Source organism: Lingula anatina, chromosome 5 (genome assembly GCF_051362555.1).
Source record: "Lingula anatina isolate TDL-2025a chromosome 5, LinAna3.0, whole genome shotgun sequence".
In the NCBI taxonomy this organism is placed as follows: Eukaryota; Metazoa; Brachiopoda; class Lingulata; order Lingulida; family Lingulidae; genus Lingula; species Lingula anatina.
The window spans coordinates 9146923-9171438 of NC_141771.1; the positions used below are offsets into that span (position 1 = coordinate 9146923).

Consider the following 24516-nt stretch of genomic DNA (forward strand, 5'->3'; position numbering starts at 1 on the left):
AAGTAATTACTCAGGTTTTCCAAGAGATCAACAGAGGACTTAAATTGTATGACTTCTCACAAATTAAACAATTGAAGAAAACTGCTTTATTTAGTATAGCTATCTACGGGAAATACTTAACAGCACAATTACCAACTTTTCTGTATTCTACTCAACCTGATTGCATTCAGCGAGAGTCCCCACGGAGTTGGTTCGATTTACGGTTTTCATTGAGAATGAGCCCTTACAAGCTAGACAGAGAAGTATCTTTCTTATAAAATGTAAACAAGACAAATAGAAAAATAAACACATGAAAACCTATCCGTTTATCAATAATAAGAGGATAATATATTCAGGAATATTCCTCCGTCCTTTTCTGCGATAATCCAGCCATTGTTACTCATTTTGAAATGGGTCTCAACCACGTCTTGGTGCATATTCCATTTGGCTTCCTCTGTCACTTGCCATACCCCAGGGACGTCTTCCATTCTGCCTCGGCGTAAAGTGACCCCTTGGCTCCCCTCCGTGTCAGAAGCAAAGGACCGCTGAGGCACAGGTCGGGGTCCCCCGAACAGCGCAGGCAACAGCTGGTCGTGCACAGCACGAAAAAAGCGTGAAGTTATAGGAGACGACATTTCTGTTTTCGTCGCTAATTTTGGAAAGCCGTGTAATGTGCCTTTGTTCAGGGAAGTGTTCAACTCCGCAGCACGGTATGAAATGTTAAAATAAGACTTATAAGACTTATAACAGCTCTTCAACTATTCGTGAGGTTGGAGTGATGTCACAAAGTGGGCGGAGCGTTGTCACGCAGCAGGGGTAGGCTCAATATCAAGAGAGAACCTTACACAAAGAACATAATTATAGGGGCATGCCAACACAGGGAAAGTGATAACGTGGTTGTTGAGATGACGTAACAATGGTGTTTAAAATAGTCATCACCATTAGAGGTGCCTATTATTCGTCAAAACTCGATTTCAGCTTTGTAATTTATCCTTTCTGTGCATTTAGTTTCACGACCAGCTGTCTACGAAAACGGCTAGCGCACACAATTCATTTACTGGGAGCATACCTTTTACTACTATCAGCCCACCTAACCAGATAAAAACCAGTGTGGCCATTACACCATGCGATGTTATCTTAGTCACAGAGTTCTGACAGGGATCGTTCATATCTATAGGTTCTCCTAGACAATAACCGACACTGCATAACATTAAGTATAAAACAACACAACACAACACACCTGTATAAAGTGCATACGGACGCATTTAGCGCACTTTTTTTTCAACCCACCTTCAATCATTTACAAACAAAACACAATATAAATAAATAAATCATAAACACGAGGAGACCCTCTCCTCACCAAACCTATGTATCATCTCTCCCTTTTGTACAAAAAAGAATCACCGGGATATCACATCCCAGATAGCTCTTCGGAGCTCATCTTTCCCTTACATAGGGAATCACCGGGATATCATATGCCAAACAGCTGTTCTGAGCTCATCTTTCCTTACATAGGGATTTAACAGAATATCACAACCCAAACAGCTCTTCCGAGCTCATCTCTCCATAAAACAAGGGGAAACCATTTCCCAAACAGCTCTTATTAATCGAAACCATTAATTTAATATATTAATGAACATTAATTGCACTGACACTGCAATTTCTGAAAATTAAACATAAAATATCATTATTCACGCAAGTATTCATACATAAGCACATAATCGTAAACCTTCTCACATAAAACAACACACACGCATATACACTGTACGCTTACAGTATTTGCTTTGTAACATTAAATAAAAAAAAATGAAAACAAATGAAGTAATAATATAAAAAGAATCATATATAATAAACAAATTGAAACAACATGACCCCCCCCCCCCCAAAAAAAAAAAAAAACAAAAAAAAAACGAAAGACAAATTTAAAATTTACGCGTTAACTGGTCCGCGCTAACTGAGGGAATGAGCAACTGTCGCAACTTACCCACAATTCTTACCAATAGCACAACTAGCACAATGTACACAGTGTCGCCCCCAGAAGAAAATAATTCCATTCTAATTCACTTCTCTGAACCGAATAGAATTATACTTATTTATGTTCGACGTCGGTATGCAGACTACTTTAAACACAAATAGGATAACATTTAGACGACATATTGACAAAATATGAGGAAAGAGGAAACAAATACTTCGTAAAAACACGTACAAATTTTTAGCACAGCCCACATTCACAAGAAAGTAATGCAAATACATTATTCCACTTGGGCGCTGGAATATAACTTTTCCTAGCACATTTGTAAAAAGTGTCGTTCAACCCTACTGTGCTTACGTTGGCCTTCAGAACATGTCGACCTGCTTCATTCTTATGAGGCAGAAAAAAATCCACGTTGGAATCTCGTGGAATGAGGTTTATCAGACCCTTGAAGAGAATTATGCTTCCAATCGTATTTTCTGCATACAGAGGTCCAAGGTATAAACCGTTTTTAGCAGGCCTAATTGATCCGTATCCAGCTATCTTTCCCCTTTCCAACAAGACGAGCGATTTTGCCGTATTTTGACCAAGCCAAATCTTCGGCATTTCCGGTCTTGGTATCACGTGATATGACGTATCATATTTAATGAGGTCAGATTGGTCAATTTGCCTCACGTCAGTTAAGTGATATTCTGCATCGGGTGGAAGAGGGACGTTTTTAAAGATGCCCAAATATTTTCCTCCGGTGTCTCCCTTATAAAGCGGACCAACGCTGTATCTTTCATATGTATCTATCATATGAGGAATGGAGCTATAAAAGAATATTTCTGTAGCCATGTTCCTCAAATATTTTCCTCAAAATAATAATGGGCACAAGATAATAATGGGCTAATATTCTTTCTGTTAGCAATTATGCAACATGTATTCTAGCATAGCTTACTGCACTAGCAACTTTACTATACGCTATACTAACTTTTTTATAATAATAATAATAATAATAATAATAATAATGAGGGATTTAGAACATCTAGACGATTAGACGGTTTGTATGAAAGCTGCTTACATTATGATCTAAAATTGTCAATAATTTGGAAATGCCGGCAGGAGGAATAAACTACAGAAGGTTAACGCTTAAAGTTAAAGGAATACAGTGTTGAAAATATGGGTTAAAGCTGTCATTTTTTATTCCCAAAAGTGGTGTTTGATCAATTTAAAGAAGGTGATTACATTTGATTAATTTTACACAGATTTTATACTAGTTTTTATACGCCCGTGAGGTGGCGCTGCGAGGAAGTAGGCCATAGAGTAACCTAAGAAGCCGTGTGAAGCAAGTTGATTCTAGGTTGATTTTGCAATATTACCCCTGCCCTATTACGTTCACTTTTTTCACACTAATTTTTACATTTTCTTGTTCTTCTATGCCATGTTTTTGTAATTACTTATGGTCTTTTTTTCTTTTTTAATCCAGTTTAATTCAACTCAGTAAAATATATAATTAGTACAAAAATGCAATCACATTTAATAAATTGCCGCGCTTTCATTGGCTAATATTGTGGTCATATGACTTATCATGTGACTTTAAAATACTTTTTACATTATAGAAGCCATGTAACCGCAGCACAAACCAATGAGAAACTATGCAAGATATTAACTGCGGATGCCTGGTTGAATCTTAAATGAGATTTTAGTGGATTGGATTAAACGTGACATTTGTATTATCGTCTTTGACCCCATTCCCACAGATTTTAGATCGATCTATCCCTGTGGGGAGCCTCACTAACTTACTGTCAGCTTAGCCGGCTTTAATGTCTGCCCCGCCTACTAAAAGCTGTAAGGGGGTAATTAACTACCGTGCGCGCTCGGCTGACAGCAATTTAGCGTGAACCCCCAGGGAGTTAGGTCGATCCAGATGGATCGATCTAAATCTCTAGAAATGCAGTCTTTGACTCGCTGTATAAAATACCGTCCCTTATTAATGGAAATAGTCAGCATAAAAGTACGTTTTGAGAACGACATTCCAGAAATCTCAACTTCTTACAGTTTTTTAATCGTATATACATCCAAAATATTTGATTATTCTGATACCACATGTACTGATACCTCTTTGTGATCGAGAGGGCATTGGGAGGTTGTAGACATGCTTTTATATCTATCGTGTGGTAAGAATTCAACGGAACACTTCTCTTGGCTTGGATGTCCTTCCTACTAATCTCTTTCCCGCCTATTAAATAATGGGTAATACAACCATTTCAAATCACTTCTCAAATCTCAAGGCGGCAGGTTAACACTTCGTGGTACGGGTCTCCGTTAATCTGATTATGTGTATCGGTAAAGGTCAGTGCTTGACCGCAGTTTATGTAAATCTTTACGACTGGTCAGACTTAAAAATAAGATTTATTGCATAAGTTCCAAATAACCCGCCGAGTGAAGAAATATTAAGTCACGGGAACATTGATCGAGTTCTCATCAAGATATGGCCTAACGTTGATTGCAAGAACGCTATAGAATGTGGACGCCATGCCAGCTTCTTTCTGTAGGAGTTCGTCCAACTAGTACACCATCAGCTCTGCGGCGCACATTTAGAACAGGTAAAGTTTTTAAAAACATATATGCAGATTGAAAATACATTCAAATTCTTATCATTTTAGATGTTGTGAAATCCAAGTGTTACTGTCCCTCTTTTCTGGTACATAATTTATGAATGTGTAGATGGATCAGATTAATCCTGAGACGCCCTGTAATTATAGTACGGTACAAATCAACGGAACACTTCTCCTTAATTATTGCCTGGGTTGTTCTTTGTTGTACCTACGCCACACTTTCCGGGCTGCTGAATACCGGATCACCCAACCATTTCAAACCAAACCCCACGTCACCTCTATGCCTGTGCTCTCCTGAGACCGGTGTTTGAAGGTAGGAAATATAAATCTAAGAGCGCAAAACATTGTTTAAGCCTTACTCAACATTATACACCGTATTTAAAATAATTGGTGGCGCGCCGGTATATACATGTATAAGAGGTTACATAAGTTTTGCACAAAATTACATGTACTTTTAAGTTATGTATATAGCGAATGTATAGATACCCAGTAACAGATAAACATCACTTCTACTAGTTTCTTTTAGGTCTAACATGCCAAATAATAAACCAAATATGTCCCTCGTCCTGAACATAAATAAATAAATAAACAAGTGAATAAATAAATTAATTAATGCAAATAAAATGAAAATAAAACTGCACCTGCTTCAAACTTTTGATTGTAAATTGACCGGCTTATATTGCATAACCATCACTGTTACTCCCATGTATGGATGTATAACTGGGCGTGCAATTGCATACTTATTTAGATGATACCATTTTTCGGGAAATATGAAACGATGCCCTTTGGTAACATTTGGTCGGATTCTGTGGCAAAAATTAATACATCTTTTAGACAGCTGAATTTGTTTTTTTAATCATTTTGAATTATAATGAAATATGGTCGTGTCACAAAATTAATTTTATTACTGCTATACAGACCAGTTTTTTTTTTGTTATGCCAATGTTATAATTTTGTAAGACAGCCACATTACCGCAAAATGGCCTATATTTACATCCTTCATAAACTCATGAAGGCGCAATTATCTTCGGAGTCTGTTTGTCAGTATTCTAACGAACCTTTGAATTGGTGTGTCTCCAGTAAAGGGGCAATTTATTGCCACTTTATGTCCTATTTCATCTCACAAGTCGCCAACCAATGATTGACTACAGCCTGTTCATGTTTTGTTGGTGACGCCACTGGTGGACTACCCTATGTGGTGCGGCATCCTGGGAAATAAACGGATGAATCTTGCTCCTAAGATATTCTCTATTTACGACCCACACCTTCGCACACTTGACAGCAAGAGGGAAAAAAGGAGCCTGTTGTCTCCGCGGTGCTTGTCTTATTCGGACAGCCACTTTGGAAAAACATTGACTATTTCCAGTGTCCTCCCTCCATCAGCATATTTTACATACAGTGTGACAACACATATGATAACACTGCTTAGGACATTGATGCGGATATATCATTATATGACGGTAAAGATATAGAATGACAGTATCGTAGGGGTTATAGCGCGACACTAATATCTTCAGAAAAACAAAACTCTTGTTTTTGATCTGTGCGCTTCATCATGATAGCAACTTGGCAGCTTTTATTCTACGCATGTCTGATTACAGAATTAACAATAATATGGAATTAACCCAATAACTATATACGCTTTACAAATCCTACAAAACATTTTACCACACACCTCCATATTACTAAGAGCCTATTCATATAAAAGGTGCAATGTTTTGCCCCCCCCCCCCCCCCCCCCCCGTATCTCTGACACAAGGGAACTTTACTGTCATGGAAATATAACTGTCAATATATAAACAGCTGCTCGTAAATAAAAACACTGAGGTAAATAATGCCCTCAACGATATCGTTATCGTCATGCAAGGGTTTGACTCCCTGTTATATGCTTAAAATGATGTCCAACCTTGGATAAGCTAGTTTGTGGCGACCTGGTGGAGAGTGCTCCCCCACTAGCCGGCCTTTAATAGCACTGTTTACCAAAATACAAACATCATTTTAAGCATATAATGAAGTCCATATTTATTTATTTCCAATCCAAAGCTTTATATCAACATCAAAATCAAGTAGTGTTATGTAAGTTCAATGATGTCTTGGCCTATATACATGAAACTCAAAGCTGAGCTCGATGTCACTTTAAACACTGGTCGTTTCTCATGAAGGATTTCATTAGGAGTCAATTGATAAATGCTACATGTCATTCAATATGAGTCTCGCTGATGGAATATGACGGCCGAATGAGGTTTTGGTCCTGCAATTTCTCCAAAACTAACATTGACTGTAAAAACAAAAAATGCAATGAATATACTGAATTACTGTTGGGTCAGAAAGAGCCCTCAGTGTTACATGATTAATAAATCATACAGACCATTCATGTTTTAACATCAATTAAAATTGATTTGAGACCCCTTTATTGCAAAAAATCAACTGAATTAATGTCAATTGCATAAAAACCAAAAGAGATAATAAGATAAACCATGGCAAAAACAAACTGACATAAAGGAGACAGAATGTATATATAAACTTAGCACAATCCACATTCGTTGGAGAGTAATGCAAATACATTATTCCATTTTGGTACTTGAATACAACTTTTCCTAGCACATTTGTGAAAAGTGTCGTACAGCCCCACGGTGTTTTCGTTGGCCTTCAGAATCAGTCGACCTGCTTCGTTCTCATGGGGAAGAAAAAAATCCACGTTGGAATCTCGTGGAATGAGGTTTATCAGACCCCTGAAGAGAACCATGGTTCCTATTGTATTCTCTGCATAGAGGGGTCCAAGATAGAAACCGTTCATAGCAGGCCTGATTGATCCGTACCCGGCTATCTTTCCCTTTTCCAACAAGACGAGCGATTCTGCCGTTGTTTGGTCAAGCCATAATTTTAGCATTTCCGGTCTTGCTACCACGTGGTAAGAAGTATCATAATCAATAAGAGCCGACAGTTCAACTTGCTGCAGGTCAGATAAATGGTATGTGCGTGAGGCATCTGGTGGAAGAGGGATGTCCCTAAAGACGCCGAAATATTTTCCTCCCGTGTCTCCCCGAGAGAGCGGAGCACCGTTGTATCTTTCATATGTATCTATCATGTACGAAATGGAACTAAAATGAATATTTCTTTCGCCATATTCCTCTGCAATGTTTCTCAGTAATTGTCCCCCTACAATGAAATAAAACCACAGGAGAAAATCGTAATATTCTTTCTGTTAGCAGTATGTATACTATAACAACTAACTATAACAGCGCATGCAGAACTACGGGCCAACACATATAGTAGACCCACTTGAAAGTAAGGCCTCCTAATCCTCTTATGGTCTCATCGGCTCCCCACGCGCCACACTCCACAATTTAACAGATTAAACTCTAAACAATTGAACTCTTGGTCTTGATTTCAAAATTCGCAATCATATCAAAACAGTTGTAGACTTTGTGTTTCGGTCATCATGCGGTTTATTGACTCAAAGCTGAGATAACCAAGGATTAATTGTAATTACAGCCAATACCATTTTAAAAGTTATTCTTTGTCTAACAAATTTCAAATGTAGCTGTTAAAGGGTTGGCAAAACCATCACATGTCATATTCATTTTGATAGTAGATAAATAACGATCCACCGTTAAAATGTATAAACGTATATAACTTAGGAAGTTCAATACTGGTTGGAAATGTTCTTTCAATGGAACTCGATTAAACGTACTTACCTACACCAAAACCGCGCATCTTTGACGACACTAGAAAGTGACCCCCTGTGGTCAAGTCATCATTAAATTCGTGTGTCAAATAGCAACCTACAAATGAATCGTCATCGTTAATACAGTGTGTGTAAACTGTACCTAAATTAGAGATTGATTGTGTATTCTATCCTTGTCTCAGTTTTCGGCCTTACAAGCTCACGGTACCCTTACCGCTGGTAAGGCCTCATAGCAGTATGTACAAAAACCTTGAGACACGTAAGTTCCTCGAAATATCCACGTTCTGACAATCTCTGTGGGTCCTCCGTTGTACCTTGTAGTATGTATATCCAACTAAAAGTGTTTTCGTGTACCTTCAGGCACGAGGTTCATAAAGTTTGGTCTTTTTATTTCAGCTTACTACTGCACTTACACAACAGCACGCCATATTGTCGAACACTCGCGGAAAGGGCGACCAGTTTTTCAAGGTCGACCTCGAAATGGAGACCTGTTTCCAATGTAAACTTTTGCGACTTCTGGAGACAGGTGGTGAAGAATGGTGTTTGATCCATGTAGGCCACCTCCAATTTATAGATGTTTTACGTGCATTTGGCCATCCATTTGCGCTTCTGTCGAATTTGGTCAATTTTTGCGTTAAAACCTTCATGAATAAATATTTTAGAAATTTTATAATAATTGTATTTAATAGCAATAAAATTTATTTTTAAAAATCACGTATTGTGTTATTTTGTATTATTAGTGGTATTCTTTTCACCCTTCATTAAAATACATGAATGGAAAATTAAAAGGAATGATAAAAAATTAAAAGGAAAGATAAAAATTAAAAAAAAACGTTTACTTAATTTTTAATGTATTATTTATTTATTTATTATAATTTTATTAAATTAATAAATATTTATTATTTATTTATTTTGGAAATGAAAAATGAACCACAGAACAAAACATCGTCATTCACTCTGAGAACACATCTTTGCATCACAGAAAAGACTTCAAGTTCACCGTACATCTTCACCTCTTCCTGCGTTTCTCTTGTCGTTGAAAAAAATAAAAATAAAAATAAAATAAAAAAATAAAACAATTTATAATAATAATAATAATCAATAAATAAATTAATTAATTAATTATAAAATAAGTAAATAATTATAATAAAATAAGTAAAAAGAAGTCGCAAAAGTTTAAATTTGAAACAGGTCTCCATTTCGAGGTCGACCTTGAAAAACTGGTCGCCCTTTTCGCGAATGTTCGACAATATGGCGTGCTGTTGTGTCAGTGCAGTAGGAAGCTGAAATAAAAAGACCAAAACTTTATGAACCTCGTGCCTGAAAGTACACGAAAACACTTTTAATTGGATTAACATACTACAAGGTACAACGGAAGACCCACAGAGATTGTCAGAACGTGGATATTTCGAGGTACTTCCCAGCGGGCAAATTATGTTGTTTTAACGTTGAAACAACGTTGAACCATAACTTTGAGTAGACATTGAATAAAAGTTGTGTCAACCTCAGATAACAACGTTGTATCAACGTCAGAAAACAATGTTATATCAACCCCACCCAGCGGGACATTAGCCTGGATGTGTTTAGCAGTAGGACATGTTTGATGGCTAAATATATGTAGGGTATAAATGTACGGCCTTTAAGTTAGAATTTCCAAGATTTGGATTAATATATATAGTTCTTTTCTTAAAAATATATATATGTATATATATAAGAAGATAACTACAACTATATATATAAATATATATAACAAAGTCACCTCAACCTGTCTATCTACAACAGGTTACCAAGAACTGTTAACTCTATCACATTTACAGCAACTTATTTATCCTAGTGTTAGCTGACCTTGCAAGTAATTCAGTTTATTGGAATGTATTTCTGAATAACAAGTTAAGAAAATTCACTAGTTAACTAAAGACACAATTTTGTTATTATTTTGATAAATTTAGTTACAGTACTGATAAACAAAGTATCACGTTTTCAATAATTAATATTTTAAATTACAATCTATAACTGCAAGGTTGTGCCATTGACCAAAATACAACGTTGAGTCAACGTCACATTATGACGGTGTTTCGACGTTGCTGGATCAACGTTGATTTGACGTTGAATTTAGGTAGATCAACGGCAATTCCACGTATCAACCTGTTTTCAACGTTGATCCAACGCAACTATGCCTGCTGGGTTAAGTGTCTCAAGGTTTTTGTACATACTGCTATGAGGCCTTACAAGCGGTAAGGGTACCGTGCGCTTGTAAGGCCTAAAACTGAGACAAATTCTATCCATGAGACATGATGTTTCAACCATTCAACATGTCAATTTTTATAATAATTACACAAAGAAAATGACACCTCCTTCCCCCCCAAAAAAAAATAAATAAATAAATAAATAAATAAATAAACAAAAAGAAAATTAAAAAAAAACATTACAAATGTAGACCATCAATAAATTATTTGGAGATTACGTTTTTAGAAATAATACTGACCCACAACATTTCCGTCCTTTTCCGCGACAGTCCAGCCATTTTCACATATTTTGAAGAGGGTTTCAATCATGTCTTGATGTGTATTCCACATGGCTTCCTCTGCCAGTTGCCACACCCCAGGGACGTCTTCCATTCTTCCACGGCGTATAGTGACCCCTTGGCTCCCCTCCATGGTCGAAGTAAAAGAACGCTGAAACACAGGTCTCTGTGTCCGGTGTCTGCGAAATGTATCTCCAACTAAGACTGAAGTCAGACGTTCATCGCGCACAGCATTGAAAAAGCGTGAAATCGTCACATGTCTTCGTACTGTATTAGCAAACATTTCTGTTATTCTCTTTGACTAATTCTTGATTGCTGTATAGTTTAAAGTTCTTTATAAATGAGAATATGGTCCACTTTTTTTTTCAATTGATCGAATGCTACTTATTTCTTCTTTTAGAGGAAAAAGGAACTGGGCGTAAACATGTTAGTGACCCGTACTCGCTATTTTACTTGTCATGCGGTCTGTCCAACCAGGGGCTTTCTATACATCCAAAGACTTTTCCGAGCGTTGGGAATCCTGCCTACTCCCCCGCCTGGTGAATAACGCGTCACCCAACCATTTGAAACCACAGCTCTCCTTAAGTCCGGTGCACACTGAACGTTACGTCCTAAGCTTCCTGCCTTAACTTACCTGAGTTATGTGTCTCTGCAGGTTTTCTGGAGCTCGTCTTTAGCCTAACTTCCAGTTACGCTAGACAGATGCTCAAGTAACTGTAATCCTGATATCAACACTGTGGGCCCTTCCTCGGCTATAAGTATTTGAGACGCACGGGACCATGAACCGGGTGGGTGGAAAAACAAGGTATATAATCATTCTCTCTTCTCGTGACATGCTTTATTTATACCACGTCTGAGCCAGCAGATAATGGGATATTTGCGGCAGTATTTTGCTTACAAGAGACAGTGTGCTTGGCTGTATGTCGATGAGCATCAGCATATTCAGTGAATGCCTTTTAATTAAGATTGTTCACGGAAGATTAAGGTCACGTTACCGATTTTTAACTCCAAACATACCTAAAGCTAGGGGCCATAATTCATATATTACTTACAATAGAATTTTATATTACTTGCAATAGAACTTTATAAACATCCACGGTTTTATAATTAATATTTTTATTAATGTTTATATACGTGTATAACCATTTATTCAAGTAATATAAGAAATTATCCATTAGATATTTTTGCGGTAAGTGCTTTGAAAGTAAATTATACAATTATTTTAAAATACTTTATTTGAAATGTCACCTGGGGGGTAGAAAGAACGATCCTGCCTCTTTTTATTTCACTGATGAATCTGGCAAGCCAATAATCTAGCTTTGCTGTTTCTCCGTCGGCAAGGGTGGGAATGGGCCACATTTTATCTTCTACAGTTAAAGGTTTAAAATTTCTCCAGGTACGCCACTCTTTGAAAATATTTAAGGCCCATCTCTTACTTTGCTGAGTGCTTTTAGGAATACTGCTGGATATATTTTCTTAAAATGTGATATTATCAACGGGTTTTTCTAAACGAATAGACGGCCTCTCCTCAGTGACTGAATTAAATAAATTTTGAGTTGGAATATTAAAGAGTTGCGATACGGATACATCTTCTGAGTCCATATTATGGCTCTCTCAGCGCATCAGTGCAGGGAGAATGAATATTCGAGGCATCTCCAACAACGTAATACTTAATAATATTTTCTGGGTATATGGGCCAACTTGAGCAGCACCAAGGACAGCGTGTTGCGTAATATGGGTATTAAGGCCAACCTGAGTAGCATTAATCACGTACGACTAAATATGTCAAGGATTGCGGAGTAGCCAATGGACAGCCGTGGTTTACAACTCAGTTACAACTACTCGTCGGTCACTGTATGAGATATACTAGTACAAGAGTGTGACCATCGAGGCGCAGCCGAGATGATTACACCCTTGTATATCGCATATACCCAGAGCAGTTGTAACTATTACATAATACCCTCAACTATATCGTCAAGCAAGGGCAATCATCCCAAAACATTGCCCTTGTTTATTCCCTGTTATATTTTTGCTTAAAGGGATAATAACTCTTCGTTTCGGCCAAAAAATGAATTTTCCTGGAGTAAACAACAATTTTCCCTTACTTACCAATGGTTAATGAATCCATTTTTACATTCAAAGTTAGGCCTTAATTTTTTTTTTTCTAAAAAGTTTGGTTTTTTGTTAAAATCTCTTAAGAAATTTTAAAAGAGTATAGCCATCAATGGAGGTCACATTGTCTAAATACAAGCTCAGATATCAGAAAAATAGCTATAACTGTCGTTTTTGTGGTAAAACAGAATATATTATATTTCTATGAGTTATTCACAATGTTTTTATTGTGAAATATAGATCTCATACGAAGAGTTATTATCCCTTTAAAAATTATGTTTGTATTTTGGTAAAGAGTGCTATTAAAGACCGGTTAGTGGGGGAGCACTCTCCACCAGGTCGCCACAAACAAGCTTCTCCAAGGTTGGACATTACCAGTCAAATATTATCTATGAAATCCATATTTATTTATTACCAATCCAAAGCCTTATATTAACATCAAAACCAAGTAGTGTTATGTAAGTTCAATGATGTCTTGGCCTATATACATGAAACTCAAAGCTGAGCTCGATGACTCTTTAAACATTGGTCATTTCTCATGAAGGATTTCATAAGGTGCCAATTTCTAAATGCAAAGTGTCATTATCAGTCTAGTTAATGAAATATGACGACCAGTTGAGGTTTTGGTCGTGCAATTACTCCAAAACTAACATTAACTTTAGAAAAATGCAATGAATAAATGGGATTACTGTGACATTATACACTTCATTAATTTGGGCAAAAAAAAAGGCCTCAATGATGCATGATTATTAAATCAATCAGTCCATTCATTCAATGACAAGATCAATTGAAAATAATGTCAATTGCATACAAACTAAAAGAGCTAATAAGATAAACCAATTCCAAAAACAAACTAAAAAAGGAGACAGAATGAATTTATAAACTTAGCACAGTCCGCACTCGTTAAAGAGTAATGCAAATACATTAGTCCATTTTGGTACTGGAATATAACTTTTCCTAGCACATTTGTAAAAAAGTGTCGTACAACCCTACGGTGCTTTCGTTGGCTTTCAAAATCTGTTGACCCGCTTCGTTCGCATGTGGCAGAAAAAAATCGACGTTGGAATCTCGTGGAATGAGGTCCACCAAAGCCTTGAAGAGAACCAGGGTTCCGATCGTATTTTCTGCATAGAGGGGTCCAAGGTAGAAACCGTTCATAGCAGGCCTGATTGATCCGTAACCGGCTATCTTTCCCTTCTCCAACAAGACGAGCGTTTCTGCCGTTGTTTGGCCAAGCCAAATCTTCAGCATTTCCGGTCTTGGTACCACGTGGAATGACGTATCATATTCAATGAGGTCCGACAGTTCAACTTGCTGCAGGTCAGATAGATGGTATTTGCGTAAGGCATCCGGTGGAAGAGGGATGTCCTTGAAGACGCCGAAATATTTTCCTCCCGTGTCTCCCCGAGAGAGCGGAGCACCGTTGTATCTTTCATATGTATCTATCATATACGAAATGGAACTAAAATGAATATTTCTTTCGCCATATTCCTCTACAATGTTTCTCAGTATTTGTCCCCCTACAATGAAATAAAACCATAGGAGAAATTCATAATATTCTGTCTCTTAGCAGCACGTATACTCTAATAACTATAAGAAGCAAATATAGTAGACCCACTTGAAAGCAAAGCCTCCTAATCCTCTTATGGTCTCATCGGCTCCCCACGCGCCACAATTTAACAGGTTAAACTCTAAACAATTGAACTCGTGGTCTTGATTTCAAAATTCGCAGTCATAACAAATTAGTTCTGGACTTTGTGTTTCGGTCATCATGCGGTTTATTGACACAAAGCTGAGATAATTAACCGAAGCTTAATTGTAATTGTAGCCATAACTATTTAAGAAGTTATTCTTTGTCTAACCAAGGAGTGTTATAACTCCTTGGTCTAACAGAATTCAAATGCAGCTGTTAAAGGGTTGGCAATACAACCATATGTCATGTACAATTTGAAAGTGGAAAAATAGCGATCCACCGTTGAAATGTATACACGTATATTACTTATATAGTTGACTACTGGTTGGAAATGTGTTTTTAATGGAATTCGATTTAACGCACTTACCTACACCATAACCGCGCATCTTTGACGACACTAGAAAGTGCCACACCGTAGTCAGATCATCATTAAAGTCGTGTGTCAAACAACAACCTACAAATGAATTATCATCGTTAATACGGTATAAACTGTACCTAAATTAGAAATTGATCGTGTATTCTATCCATGAGACATGATGTTTCAACCATTCAACATGTCAATTTTATCATAATTAAACATAATTAAAATGACCCCCCCTAAAAAAAAGTAATAAAATAAATTTAAAAAAAACATTATATAATATACACATGTAGAATTATTTGGAGATTACATTTTTAGAAAGAATTAATACAGACCCACAACACTTCCGTCCTTTTCCGCGATAGTCCAGCCATTTTCACATATTTTGAAGAGGGTTTCAATCATGTCTTGATGTTTATTCCACTTGAATTCCTCTGTCAGTTTCCAGACTCCCGGGACGTCTTCCATTCTTCCACGGCGTATAGTAACCCCTTGGCTGCCCTCCGTGGTCGAAGTAAAATAACGCTGAAACACAGGTCTCTGTGTCCGGTGTCTGCGAAATGTATCTCCAACTAAGTCTGAAGTCAGATGTTCATCGCGCACAGCATTGAAAAAGCGTGAAATCGTCACATGTCTTCGTACTGTATTAGCAAACATTTCTGTTATCCTCGTTGACTAATTCTTGATTGCTGTATAGTCTTAAGTTCTTTATAAATAAGAATATGGTCCACTTTTTTATCAATTGATCGAAACATGTTAGTGTTAGTGACCCGTAAACATGTTAGTGACCCGTACACGCCATTTTGCTTGTCATGCGGTCTGTCCAACCAGGGTCTTTCTATACATCCAAAGACTTTTCCGAGCGTTGGGAATCCTGCCTACTCCCCTGCCTGCTGAATAACGCGTCACCCAACCATTTGAAACCACAGCTCTCCTTAAGTCCGGTGCACACTGAACGTTAGGTCCTAAGCGACCTGCCTTAACTAATATGAGTTATGTGTATCTGTAGGTTTTCCGGGACTCATCGTTAGCCCAACTTCCAGTTACGCAAGACAGATGCTCAAGTAACAGTAATCCTGATATCAACACTGTAGGCCTTTCCTTGGCTATTAGTATTTGCTTCGCATGGGACCATGAACCGCGTTGGGTGGAAAAACAAGGTATATAGTCATTCTCTCTTCTCGTGACATGCTTTATTTATACCACGGCTGAGCCAGCAGATAATGGGATATTTGCGGCAATATTTTGCTTACAAGAGACCGTGTGCTTGGCTGTATGTCGATGAGCATCAGCGCATTCAGTGAATGCCTTAATTGTTCACGGAAGGTCAAGGTCACGTTACCTATTTTTAACCCCAAAACATACCTAAAGCTAGGGTCCAAAATAAATTATTTTGGATCTTAGCCTAAAACAAAAGCTAAAAATGAAAGAAAATGTGTACAACGTATAAATACTAGAAATAACACAACAAGCTATTATTGCAAATTTCGCCTGAAAATAAGACGATGTTATATTACATGAATATATATATTAAATTTCCAGCTATTTCTTTTACCGTCTTTTAACATAGTAATTTTTTAACGATTGAAGGCACAGTAATAATTACCGAATCTGGAGTGCCTATAATTAGATCATGCTTTCATATATTACTTACAATAGAACTTTATAAACATCAACGGTTTTATTAATAATATTTTATCTATTAATATTTATATAGGTATATAACCATTTATTCAAGTAATATATAAATTATCCATGTTTAATTTTGATACATAATAAAACATGACTTTAGCATTCTTCACGTGAATATTTAACCGCAAGTTTTTCTATCAGAGGTACCGAGTGATTCAATCTATTATAAGCTTTCGTGTTTTTGTTACATGTTTTGTTATATGCTATTATGACTAGCAATCCAAACTTGCCGCCATGTTTAATTACATGAAAGACACATCAAAATGACGTATTATGCATACGCAGAGGACATTGCAACGGGATTTACGTGTCGCAAATAATAGCCTCGAAACTAATGGTGATTTCGCTATTACGGCTGTTTCACAATCAGGGTGAACAATTAAATGAGGTTAATGTTACAAGTATCTGATAAATTAACAATTTATGATTGGAGATTGCTGATAGACTAATATCAAAGACACTGTTCATAGGAGCAAAATAATAATAAAAAAAAAAAGAATTATAATAATCGGATTACAATATACAAAAATATAGCCAATTATGTGTTCAAAAAGTACCTATTTTTAGCTGTTACGGTGGGTCATTTGCCATGAAGGTCATAAACATGATGCACTAGCTCTTTATATCAATGATTTATGGTGAATATGATATTGGTGTATAATTCCCACAACATGTGTCTTCTCTTCTAGCAGGTTCTTCCAAAGATATGTTCTGAGAAAAAAAATAATATTTTAACCATTTTGTAGAAACGGGTTTTGATACACATTTTACTTATTTTTGTTAATGCAATGAAAAACATATTTGATAAGGCCAAATATTATTTTGAAATCACCTACGTGATAATAAGATGAATTTACCATGTTACCTGTATGACTTAAACATAATAAAGGAGTTGTGCATATGTAACCATTATTATTAATGCTATGATATTTATAATCATGAGCCCCTTGGTGTCTCCTACTTTTTATAGTGTCCGTACCCCCCCCCCCCCCATCTGTTTTATTTAGGAATTACAGTATATTCTGTCTGATTTTATTATTCTATAATGTCTACACTGACATTTATTTTGCAGGAAGAAAATAGCACATAACCCCTTATTATGAAAAGATATGCAAGAATTTGGTGCCAAATGTAGTGTCCGTACCCCCAAGTTAAACATTAACCATTGGATAACTGTTTGAATATCAATGATGATAAAACTTCAAAATATGGTGCAAAATATTGTTTTAGACTATATAAAATGCATTCATGTCTTATGATGTTTAGAAAAAACATTGTATATAAATATATATTCAATAAAGTGATACTGATTAGAGTCAGGCAAGAGATTTTGCAAAGAAATAATATCAGTAAAGATGCTACTCTTTGCATTCAAAATGAACAATATTGGTTTGAATATATTGCCAAATATAGCTAATTGCAAAATAATAAGCTGTATATGGATTAATATTCTATGGATTAATGTATATGGGATATATTTTGAGGGGGTACGAACACTTCAGTACATGAATAATTAACAGTACATTTATTATACTCTCAGTAAATGAAGTATCAAATATGGATGACAATAAACAAAAAGCCAAACAGGAAAAGAAAAAGGGATCCTGAAAATTTTACTGTCAGCAAAAAATAATTTGAAAAAAAAAGACGTCAAAGAGCTAATATCTGTAAAGATGCTAATAATCTTGCTGAAGCGCGTAACATAGCATAGAAGCAAAAAAAAAAAAAAAATGAAGAATCATCCTAGGCTGGCCCAGCAAGAAAGACTAAAGTAAAGAGAAGAAATAAGGGCGTACTGACAGAGAGTCAAGGAGAAGCAGAAACCCAACAATCCTGAAAACAGTAGAACAAGAGGTGCAAATTAACGAGAGATGAAAAAGAAGGAAAGACTCCAAAAACAGGAATCAAGACTGAAACAAACAAAAAAAAATGAATAAATAAAAAAGGTCAAACAACAGAAAGAAAAGTTTAAATTAAAGCCTGGTGAATGAAAGTCAAACTGAATGACACACAACCAAGCTCCAGCATCCACTGTAAAACGTGCTGTGGTGTTTCTCTAAAAAACTCTTTGATTAATTCATGTACTTGTATCCTTTTGGTTAAAGTACTGCTGTTATATCTTTAGTTTGATATTTTTTTAGAATTTTGGCAAAAATAACTGGTAAACAATATGATATTTCAGTTACAAAAGCATCAGTTACTTGAATGTGTAGTGCCCGTACCCCCAGATCATAGTCTAAGTGGTGTTCTGTTAATTTGAGCGTAGCACAAAGAGTAATTAATATTGCGTTCTAAAATTGTGGATATCATAGTTAAGAAGTTATTCTTTTTATCTGTTACAAAATTAAACAAATGCATCAGAGTTCATTTGTCTCTCAATGTGACCCCTATTTTGTACCCCTGATCGTGAAACAGCCGATTAGCACACGCTCCCGATTTGCGAGGCTTTCGAAGTATGGGATAGCGAGGAATCGCCATGCTTGCGCCCGCTCGCCATAAGCGATGCTTTCGAGATACGAGGCCCTGAGTAGCATTAATCACGTACGACTAAATATGATAGCGGAGTAGCCAATGGACAGCCGTGGTTTAAGTCAGTTACAACTACTCGTCGGTCACTGCATGTGATATACAAGAGTGTGATCATCGATGCGCCTCGATGATCACACTCTTGTATATCACATGCAGTGACCGACGAGTTGTTGTAACTATTATATAATACCCTCGACTATATCGTCACGCAAGGGCAATCATCCAGAAACATTGCCCTTGTTTACTCCCTGTTATATGCTTAAAAATGATGTTTGTATTTTGATAATTAAAGACCGGTTAGAGGGGGAGCACTCTCCACCAGGTCGCCACAAACAAGCTTCTCCAAGGTTGGACATTACCAGTCAAATATTATCTATGAAAACCATATTTATTTATTACCAATCCAAAGCTTTATATTAACATCAAAATCAAGTAGTGTTATGTAAATTCAATGATGTCTTGGCTTATATACATGAAACTCAAAGCTGAGCTCGATGACTCTTTAAACATTGGTCGTTTCTCATGAAGGATTTCATAAGGTGCCAATCTATAAATGCTAAATGTCATTATTAGTCTAGTTAATGAAATATGACAGTCAGTTGAGGTTTTGGTCGTGAAATTACTCCAAAACTGACATTAACTTTAGAATAACGCAATGAACAAATGGGATTACTGTGACATTATACACTTCAATAATTTGGGCAACAAAGAGGCCTCAATGATACATGATTATTAAATCAATAAGTCCATTCATGTTGATTGATTTGAGACCCCTTCAATGACAAAATCAATTGAAATAATGTCAATTGCATACAAACAGAAAGAGATAATAAGATAATTAAACCAATTCCAAAAACAAACTAATAAAAGGAGACAGAATGAATTTATAAACTTAGCACAGTCCGCACTCGTTAAAGAGTAATGCAAATACATTATTCCATTTTAGTACTGGAATATAACTTTTCCTAGCACATTTGTGAAAAGTGTCGTACAACCCCACGGTGCTTTCGTTGGCTTTCAAAATCTGTTGACCCGCTTCGTTTGCATGTGGCAGAAAAAAATCGACGTTGGAATCTCGTGGAATGAGGTCCACCAAAGCCTTGAAGAGAACCAGGGTTCCGATCGTATTTTCTGCATAGAGGGGTCCAAGGTAGAAACCGTTCATAGCAGGCCTGATTGATCCGTAACCGGCTATCTTTCCCTTCTCCAACAAGACGAGCGTTTCTGCCGTTGTTTGGCCAAGCCAAATCTTCAGCATTTCCGGTCTTGGTACCACGTGGAATGACGTATCATATTCAATGAGGTCCGACAGTTCAACTTGGCGCAGGTCAGATAGATGGTATTTGCGTAAGGCATCCGGTGGAAGAGGGATGTCCTTGAAGACGCCGAAATATTTTCCTCCCGTGTCTCCACGAGAGAGCGGAGCACCGTTGTATCTTTCATATGTATCTATCATGTACGAAATGGAACTAAAATGAATATTTCTTTCGCCATATTCCTCTGCAATGTTTCTCAGTATTTGTCCCCCTACAATGAAATAAAACCACAGGAGAAAATCAAAATATTCTTTCTGTTAGCAGTATGTATACTATAAGAACTAACTATAACAGCGCATTCAGAACACGCTGATATACGGACTTACACATCTGCGGAGCAAATATAGTAGACCCACTTGAAAGTAAGGCCTCCTAATCCTCTTATGGTCTCATCGGCTCCCCACGCGCCACACTCCACAATTTAACAGATTAAACTCTAAACAATTGAACACTTGGGTCTTCATTTCAAAATTCGCAATCATAACAAAATAGTTCTAGACTTTGTGTTTCGGTCATCATGCGGTTTATTGACACAAAGCTGAGATAATTAAGCGAAGCTTAATTGTAATTGTAGTCATAACTATTTAAGTTGTTATTCATTGTCTAACCAAGGAGTGTTATAACTCCTTGGTCTAACAGATTTCAAATGTAGCTGTTAAAGAGTTGGCAATACCACCATATGTCATGTACAATTTGAAAGTGGAAAAATGGCGATATGTATAAACGTATATAACTTATATAGTTGACTACTGGTTGGAAATGTGTTTTTACTGGAACTCGATTTAACGCTCTTACCTACACCATAACCGCGCATCTTTGGCGACACTATAAAGTGACCCCTGTAGTCAGGTCATCATTAAAGTCGTGTGTCAAACAGCAACCTACAAATAAATTATCATCGTTAATACGGTATAAACTGTACCTAAAATAGAGATTGATCGTGTATTCTATCCATGAGACATGTTTCAACCATTCAACATATCAATTTTTATCATAATTAACTCAGACAATAATACTCCCCCCCCCCAAAAAAAAAAATAATAATAATAAATGAATAAATAAATAAACAAAAAAAAAAAAACAAAAAAAACAACATTACACGTGTAGACATTAATCAATTATTTGAGGGTAATGTTTGTAGAAATAATACTGACCCACAACATTTCCGTCCTTTTCCGCGACAGTCCAGCCATTTTCACACATTTTGAAGAGGGTTTCAGTCATGTCTTGATGTGTATTCCACATGGCTTCTTCTGAAAGTTGCCACACCCCAGGGACGTCTTCCATTCTTCCTCGGCGTATAGTGATCCCTTGAATCCCCTCCGTGGTCGAAGTAAAAGGACGCTGAAACACAGGTCTCTGTGTCCGGAATCTGCAAAATGGATCTCCAACTAAGACCGAAGACAGACGTTCATCGCGCACAGCATTGAAAAAAGCGTGAAATCGTCACATGTCTTCGTACTGTAAAACCAAACATTTCTGTTATCGTCGTTGGCTAATTCTGGACTGCTGTATAGTCTCAAGTTCTTTAGGATATGGTCCACCTTTTTCAATCGATGGAATGCTACTAATTTTCTTGTAGAGGTAAAAAGGAACTACATGTGCGTATACATGTAAGTGACCCGTACTCACTTGCTATTCTACTTGTCATGCGGTCTGTCCAACCAGGGTCTTTCTATAAATCGAAAGACTTTTCCGACCGTTGGGCATTCTGCCTACTCCCCCGCCTGTTGAATAACGAGTCACCCAACCATTTCAAACCACAGCTCACATTAAGTCAGGTGTAACGAAACTGAGGGTCTGTGTAACAGAAGGTCCGCCCTCCATATTGTTATAATGGTTAGGGTTAGCCTGACCTAAGTGGGTCAAATCGTAGGGCGAGGCTCACCTGTACAAATGAATGGGAAGCGGACTCCCTGTAATGGGGGACTCTCTGTCACGTTACACCGGCGCACACTGAACGTTAGGCCTAAAGCTACCTGCCTTAGCTAATCTGAGTTATGTGTATCTGTAGGTTCTACGGGGCTCATCGTTAGCCTAATTTTCAGTTACGCAAGACAGATGCTCAAGTAACAGTAATCCAGGGCCCCGTATCTCGAAGGCATCGCGTATTGCGAATAGCGATATTACATAGAGGCTACAATGTATTATATGGGGCGAGTATGGGCGAGTTTTGGAATCGAGACGCTTGGGCTCGGTCGCAATGTGCAATGCTTTCGAGTTACGGGGCCCTGATATCAACACTGTGGGCCGTCCCTCGGCTATTAGTATTTGAGACTCATGGGACCATAGCCGCGTTGGGTGGAACAACGAAGTATGTATAGGTGATGCCACCAGTGAAAAGTCATTCTCTCTTCTCGTGACGTGCTTTATATACATGTATAACCGTCTGAAACGAAAACAAAAATGTTTTTAACGGCTCTCATCAAGGCGGGTGAGTGGGGAGGAAATCTTAGTTTCTGACAAAAAACGGCATCATTTGAGTTCCCATTTTTATCTTATAATCATAGTAAATTAATCTACCCTATCCCGTATTTATTCATTTCTAAATTGAATAATTAAATTATTCATTTACAGTATGGTATTAAGTTCTTAAAAAAAGGATTTGTACACAAATGCATGTGTAATTGGATTGATATCGTTATTGATAATGAGTACATGCTGCACATAGGAGAGATACCTTCTTTACAATTTCCATAGCGCTATGTTTTATAAAAATTACACTATTTGTTTGAAAAATAGCAATGGGGATATTTACAAAAAATCAAAACATAAAAATAAAAATCAAACTGACACATTGACTATATTATTATGGCATGCGACCCTCTTATTTTCTTTCTATTTATATTTCTTTCTATCGGACAAATATAAAAGTGAAATTTTGATGTTAAACGTGTCTTTTACTTGTGGTCCCTACCTTGAGTCCTGCGTTGTCTTCACAAATTTTGATGGGCGTTTTTAGTAAATGGAAATCATTGTAGAACGTCCGATTTCAGGTGATTCATGTTCTAAATTTGTTCTAAGTTTGTTCTAAGTTTGATTAGCATAAGTCAGCACCATATATCACATTGATTACGATATGTGGAAAGACTTTACACACAAATGCTTAAACCTGTGACAGCCGTGATAATACGTAAACTAATAATATTAGTCATAACAATTATAATAAAATACGATTATTGACGAGTTCAATCCTTTATTTGATCCTTTTCCCATATAAAAATCCAAACCTGCATTCACCGGCTGGTCAGTACGATCGGTGAGTGTTAAATTGGTGACCTTGTAACAACAACAATAATAATAACAATAATAATGATGATGGGTGACAACCTTTTTGGCCACCCAAATCCAGAATGAATTCTGTCAAATCCCAGAAATCCCAGAGGGGCGCCCCTGGTGGACTACCCTGGTCCTATGTGGTGTGGCATCCTGGGAAATAAACGGAAGAATCTTGCTCCCAAGATATTTTCTATTTACGACCCACACCTTCGCACACCTGACAGCAAGAGGAAAAAAGGAACCTGTTGTCCCGGTGCTTATCTATCTCGGACAGCCACTTTGGAAAAACTCATGGCAATTTCCAGTGTCCTCCCTCCACTTGAAAATTTTACATACAGTGTGACAACACTTGCAATATTTTGCAGGGCAAAGTGATAACACTGCTTAGGACATATGCAGATATATCATTATATGACGGTAAAGATATAGAATGACGGTATCGTAGGGGTTATAGCGCGACACTAATAACCTCAGAAAAACAAAACCCTTGTCGTTTTTAATCTGTGCGCTTTATCATGATAGCAACTTGGCAGCTTTTATTCTACCCATATCTGATTACAGCATTAACAATAATTGCATATGGAATTAACCCTATAACTATATACGCTTTACAAATCCTACAAAACATTTTACCTCTTGTCGTTGTTGATCTGTGGGTTTCATCATGAACGCAACTTGGCAGCTTTTATTCTATGCACGTCTGATAACAGCATTGACAATAAATGTATATGGAATTAACCCTATCGCTACATACGATTAAAAAACCTAAAC

General features: G+C 37.0%; 3 protein-coding genes across 4 annotated transcripts; all 3 read right to left on the reverse strand.

Moving 5' to 3' along the window:
- Nucleotides 1-6315: 6315 nt before the first annotated feature.
- On the reverse strand, nucleotides 6316-11668 carry LOC106177653 (uncharacterized). The gene is made up of 3 exons (XM_087014314.1): nucleotides 10725-11668; nucleotides 8250-8336; nucleotides 6316-7710 (listed from the first exon to the last, which is right to left on the reverse strand). Exons 1-3 carry the CDS (start codon nucleotides 11044-11046, stop codon nucleotides 7076-7078), a joined length of 1044 nt encoding a protein of 347 aa, XP_086870440.1. The 5' UTR covers nucleotides 11047-11668; the 3' UTR covers nucleotides 6316-7075.
- A 1592-nt stretch (nucleotides 11669-13260) lies between these two features.
- LOC106154413 (uncharacterized) lies at nucleotides 13261-16352 on the reverse strand. The gene is made up of 3 exons (XM_087014167.1): nucleotides 15265-16352; nucleotides 14936-15022; nucleotides 13261-14395 (listed from the first exon to the last, which is right to left on the reverse strand). The coding sequence occupies exons 1-3, from the start codon at nucleotides 15584-15586 to the stop codon at nucleotides 13833-13835; spliced, it is 972 nt and encodes a 323-aa protein (XP_086870293.1). The 5' UTR covers nucleotides 15587-16352; the 3' UTR covers nucleotides 13261-13832.
- A 3167-nt stretch (nucleotides 16353-19519) lies between these two features.
- On the reverse strand, nucleotides 19520-22432 carry LOC147761599 (uncharacterized). 2 transcript variants are annotated; one of them, XM_087014134.1, is made up of 4 exons: nucleotides 22099-22432; nucleotides 21621-21838; nucleotides 21262-21347; nucleotides 19520-20677 (listed from the first exon to the last, which is right to left on the reverse strand). In XM_087014134.1, exons 3-4 carry the CDS (start codon nucleotides 21278-21280, stop codon nucleotides 20043-20045), a joined length of 654 nt encoding a protein of 217 aa, XP_086870260.1. In that variant the 5' UTR covers nucleotides 21281-21347; nucleotides 21621-21838; nucleotides 22099-22432; the 3' UTR covers nucleotides 19520-20042. The 2 variants fall into 2 exon arrangements, with proteins under 2 accessions (XP_086870260.1, XP_086870259.1); XM_087014133.1 differs by lacking the exon at nucleotides 22099-22432 and having other exon boundaries at nucleotides 21621-22055.
- Between the last annotated feature and the right edge of the window lie 2084 nt (nucleotides 22433-24516).

Coding starts and splice junctions, on each gene's coding strand:
- LOC106177653 (XM_087014314.1), bottom strand. CDS start 11,046: ATGTTTGCTAATACAGTACGAAGACATGTGACGATTTCACGCTTTTTC. Junction 8,337..10,724: donor AAAGGACGGAAATGTTGTGG/GTCAGTATTATT, acceptor ATTCATTTGTAG/GTTGCTATTTGACACACGAA. Junction 7,711..8,249: donor GATGCGCGGTTTTGGTGTAG/GTAAGTACGTTT, acceptor ATTTCATTGTAG/GGGGACAATTACTGAGAAAC.
- LOC106154413 (XM_087014167.1), bottom strand. CDS start 15,586: ATGTTTGCTAATACAGTACGAAGACATGTGACGATTTCACGCTTTTTC. Junction 15,023..15,264: donor AAAGGACGGAAGTGTTGTGG/GTCTGTATTAAT, acceptor ATTCATTTGTAG/GTTGTTGTTTGACACACGAC. Junction 14,396..14,935: donor GATGCGCGGTTATGGTGTAG/GTAAGTGCGTTA, acceptor ATTTCATTGTAG/GGGGACAAATACTGAGAAAC.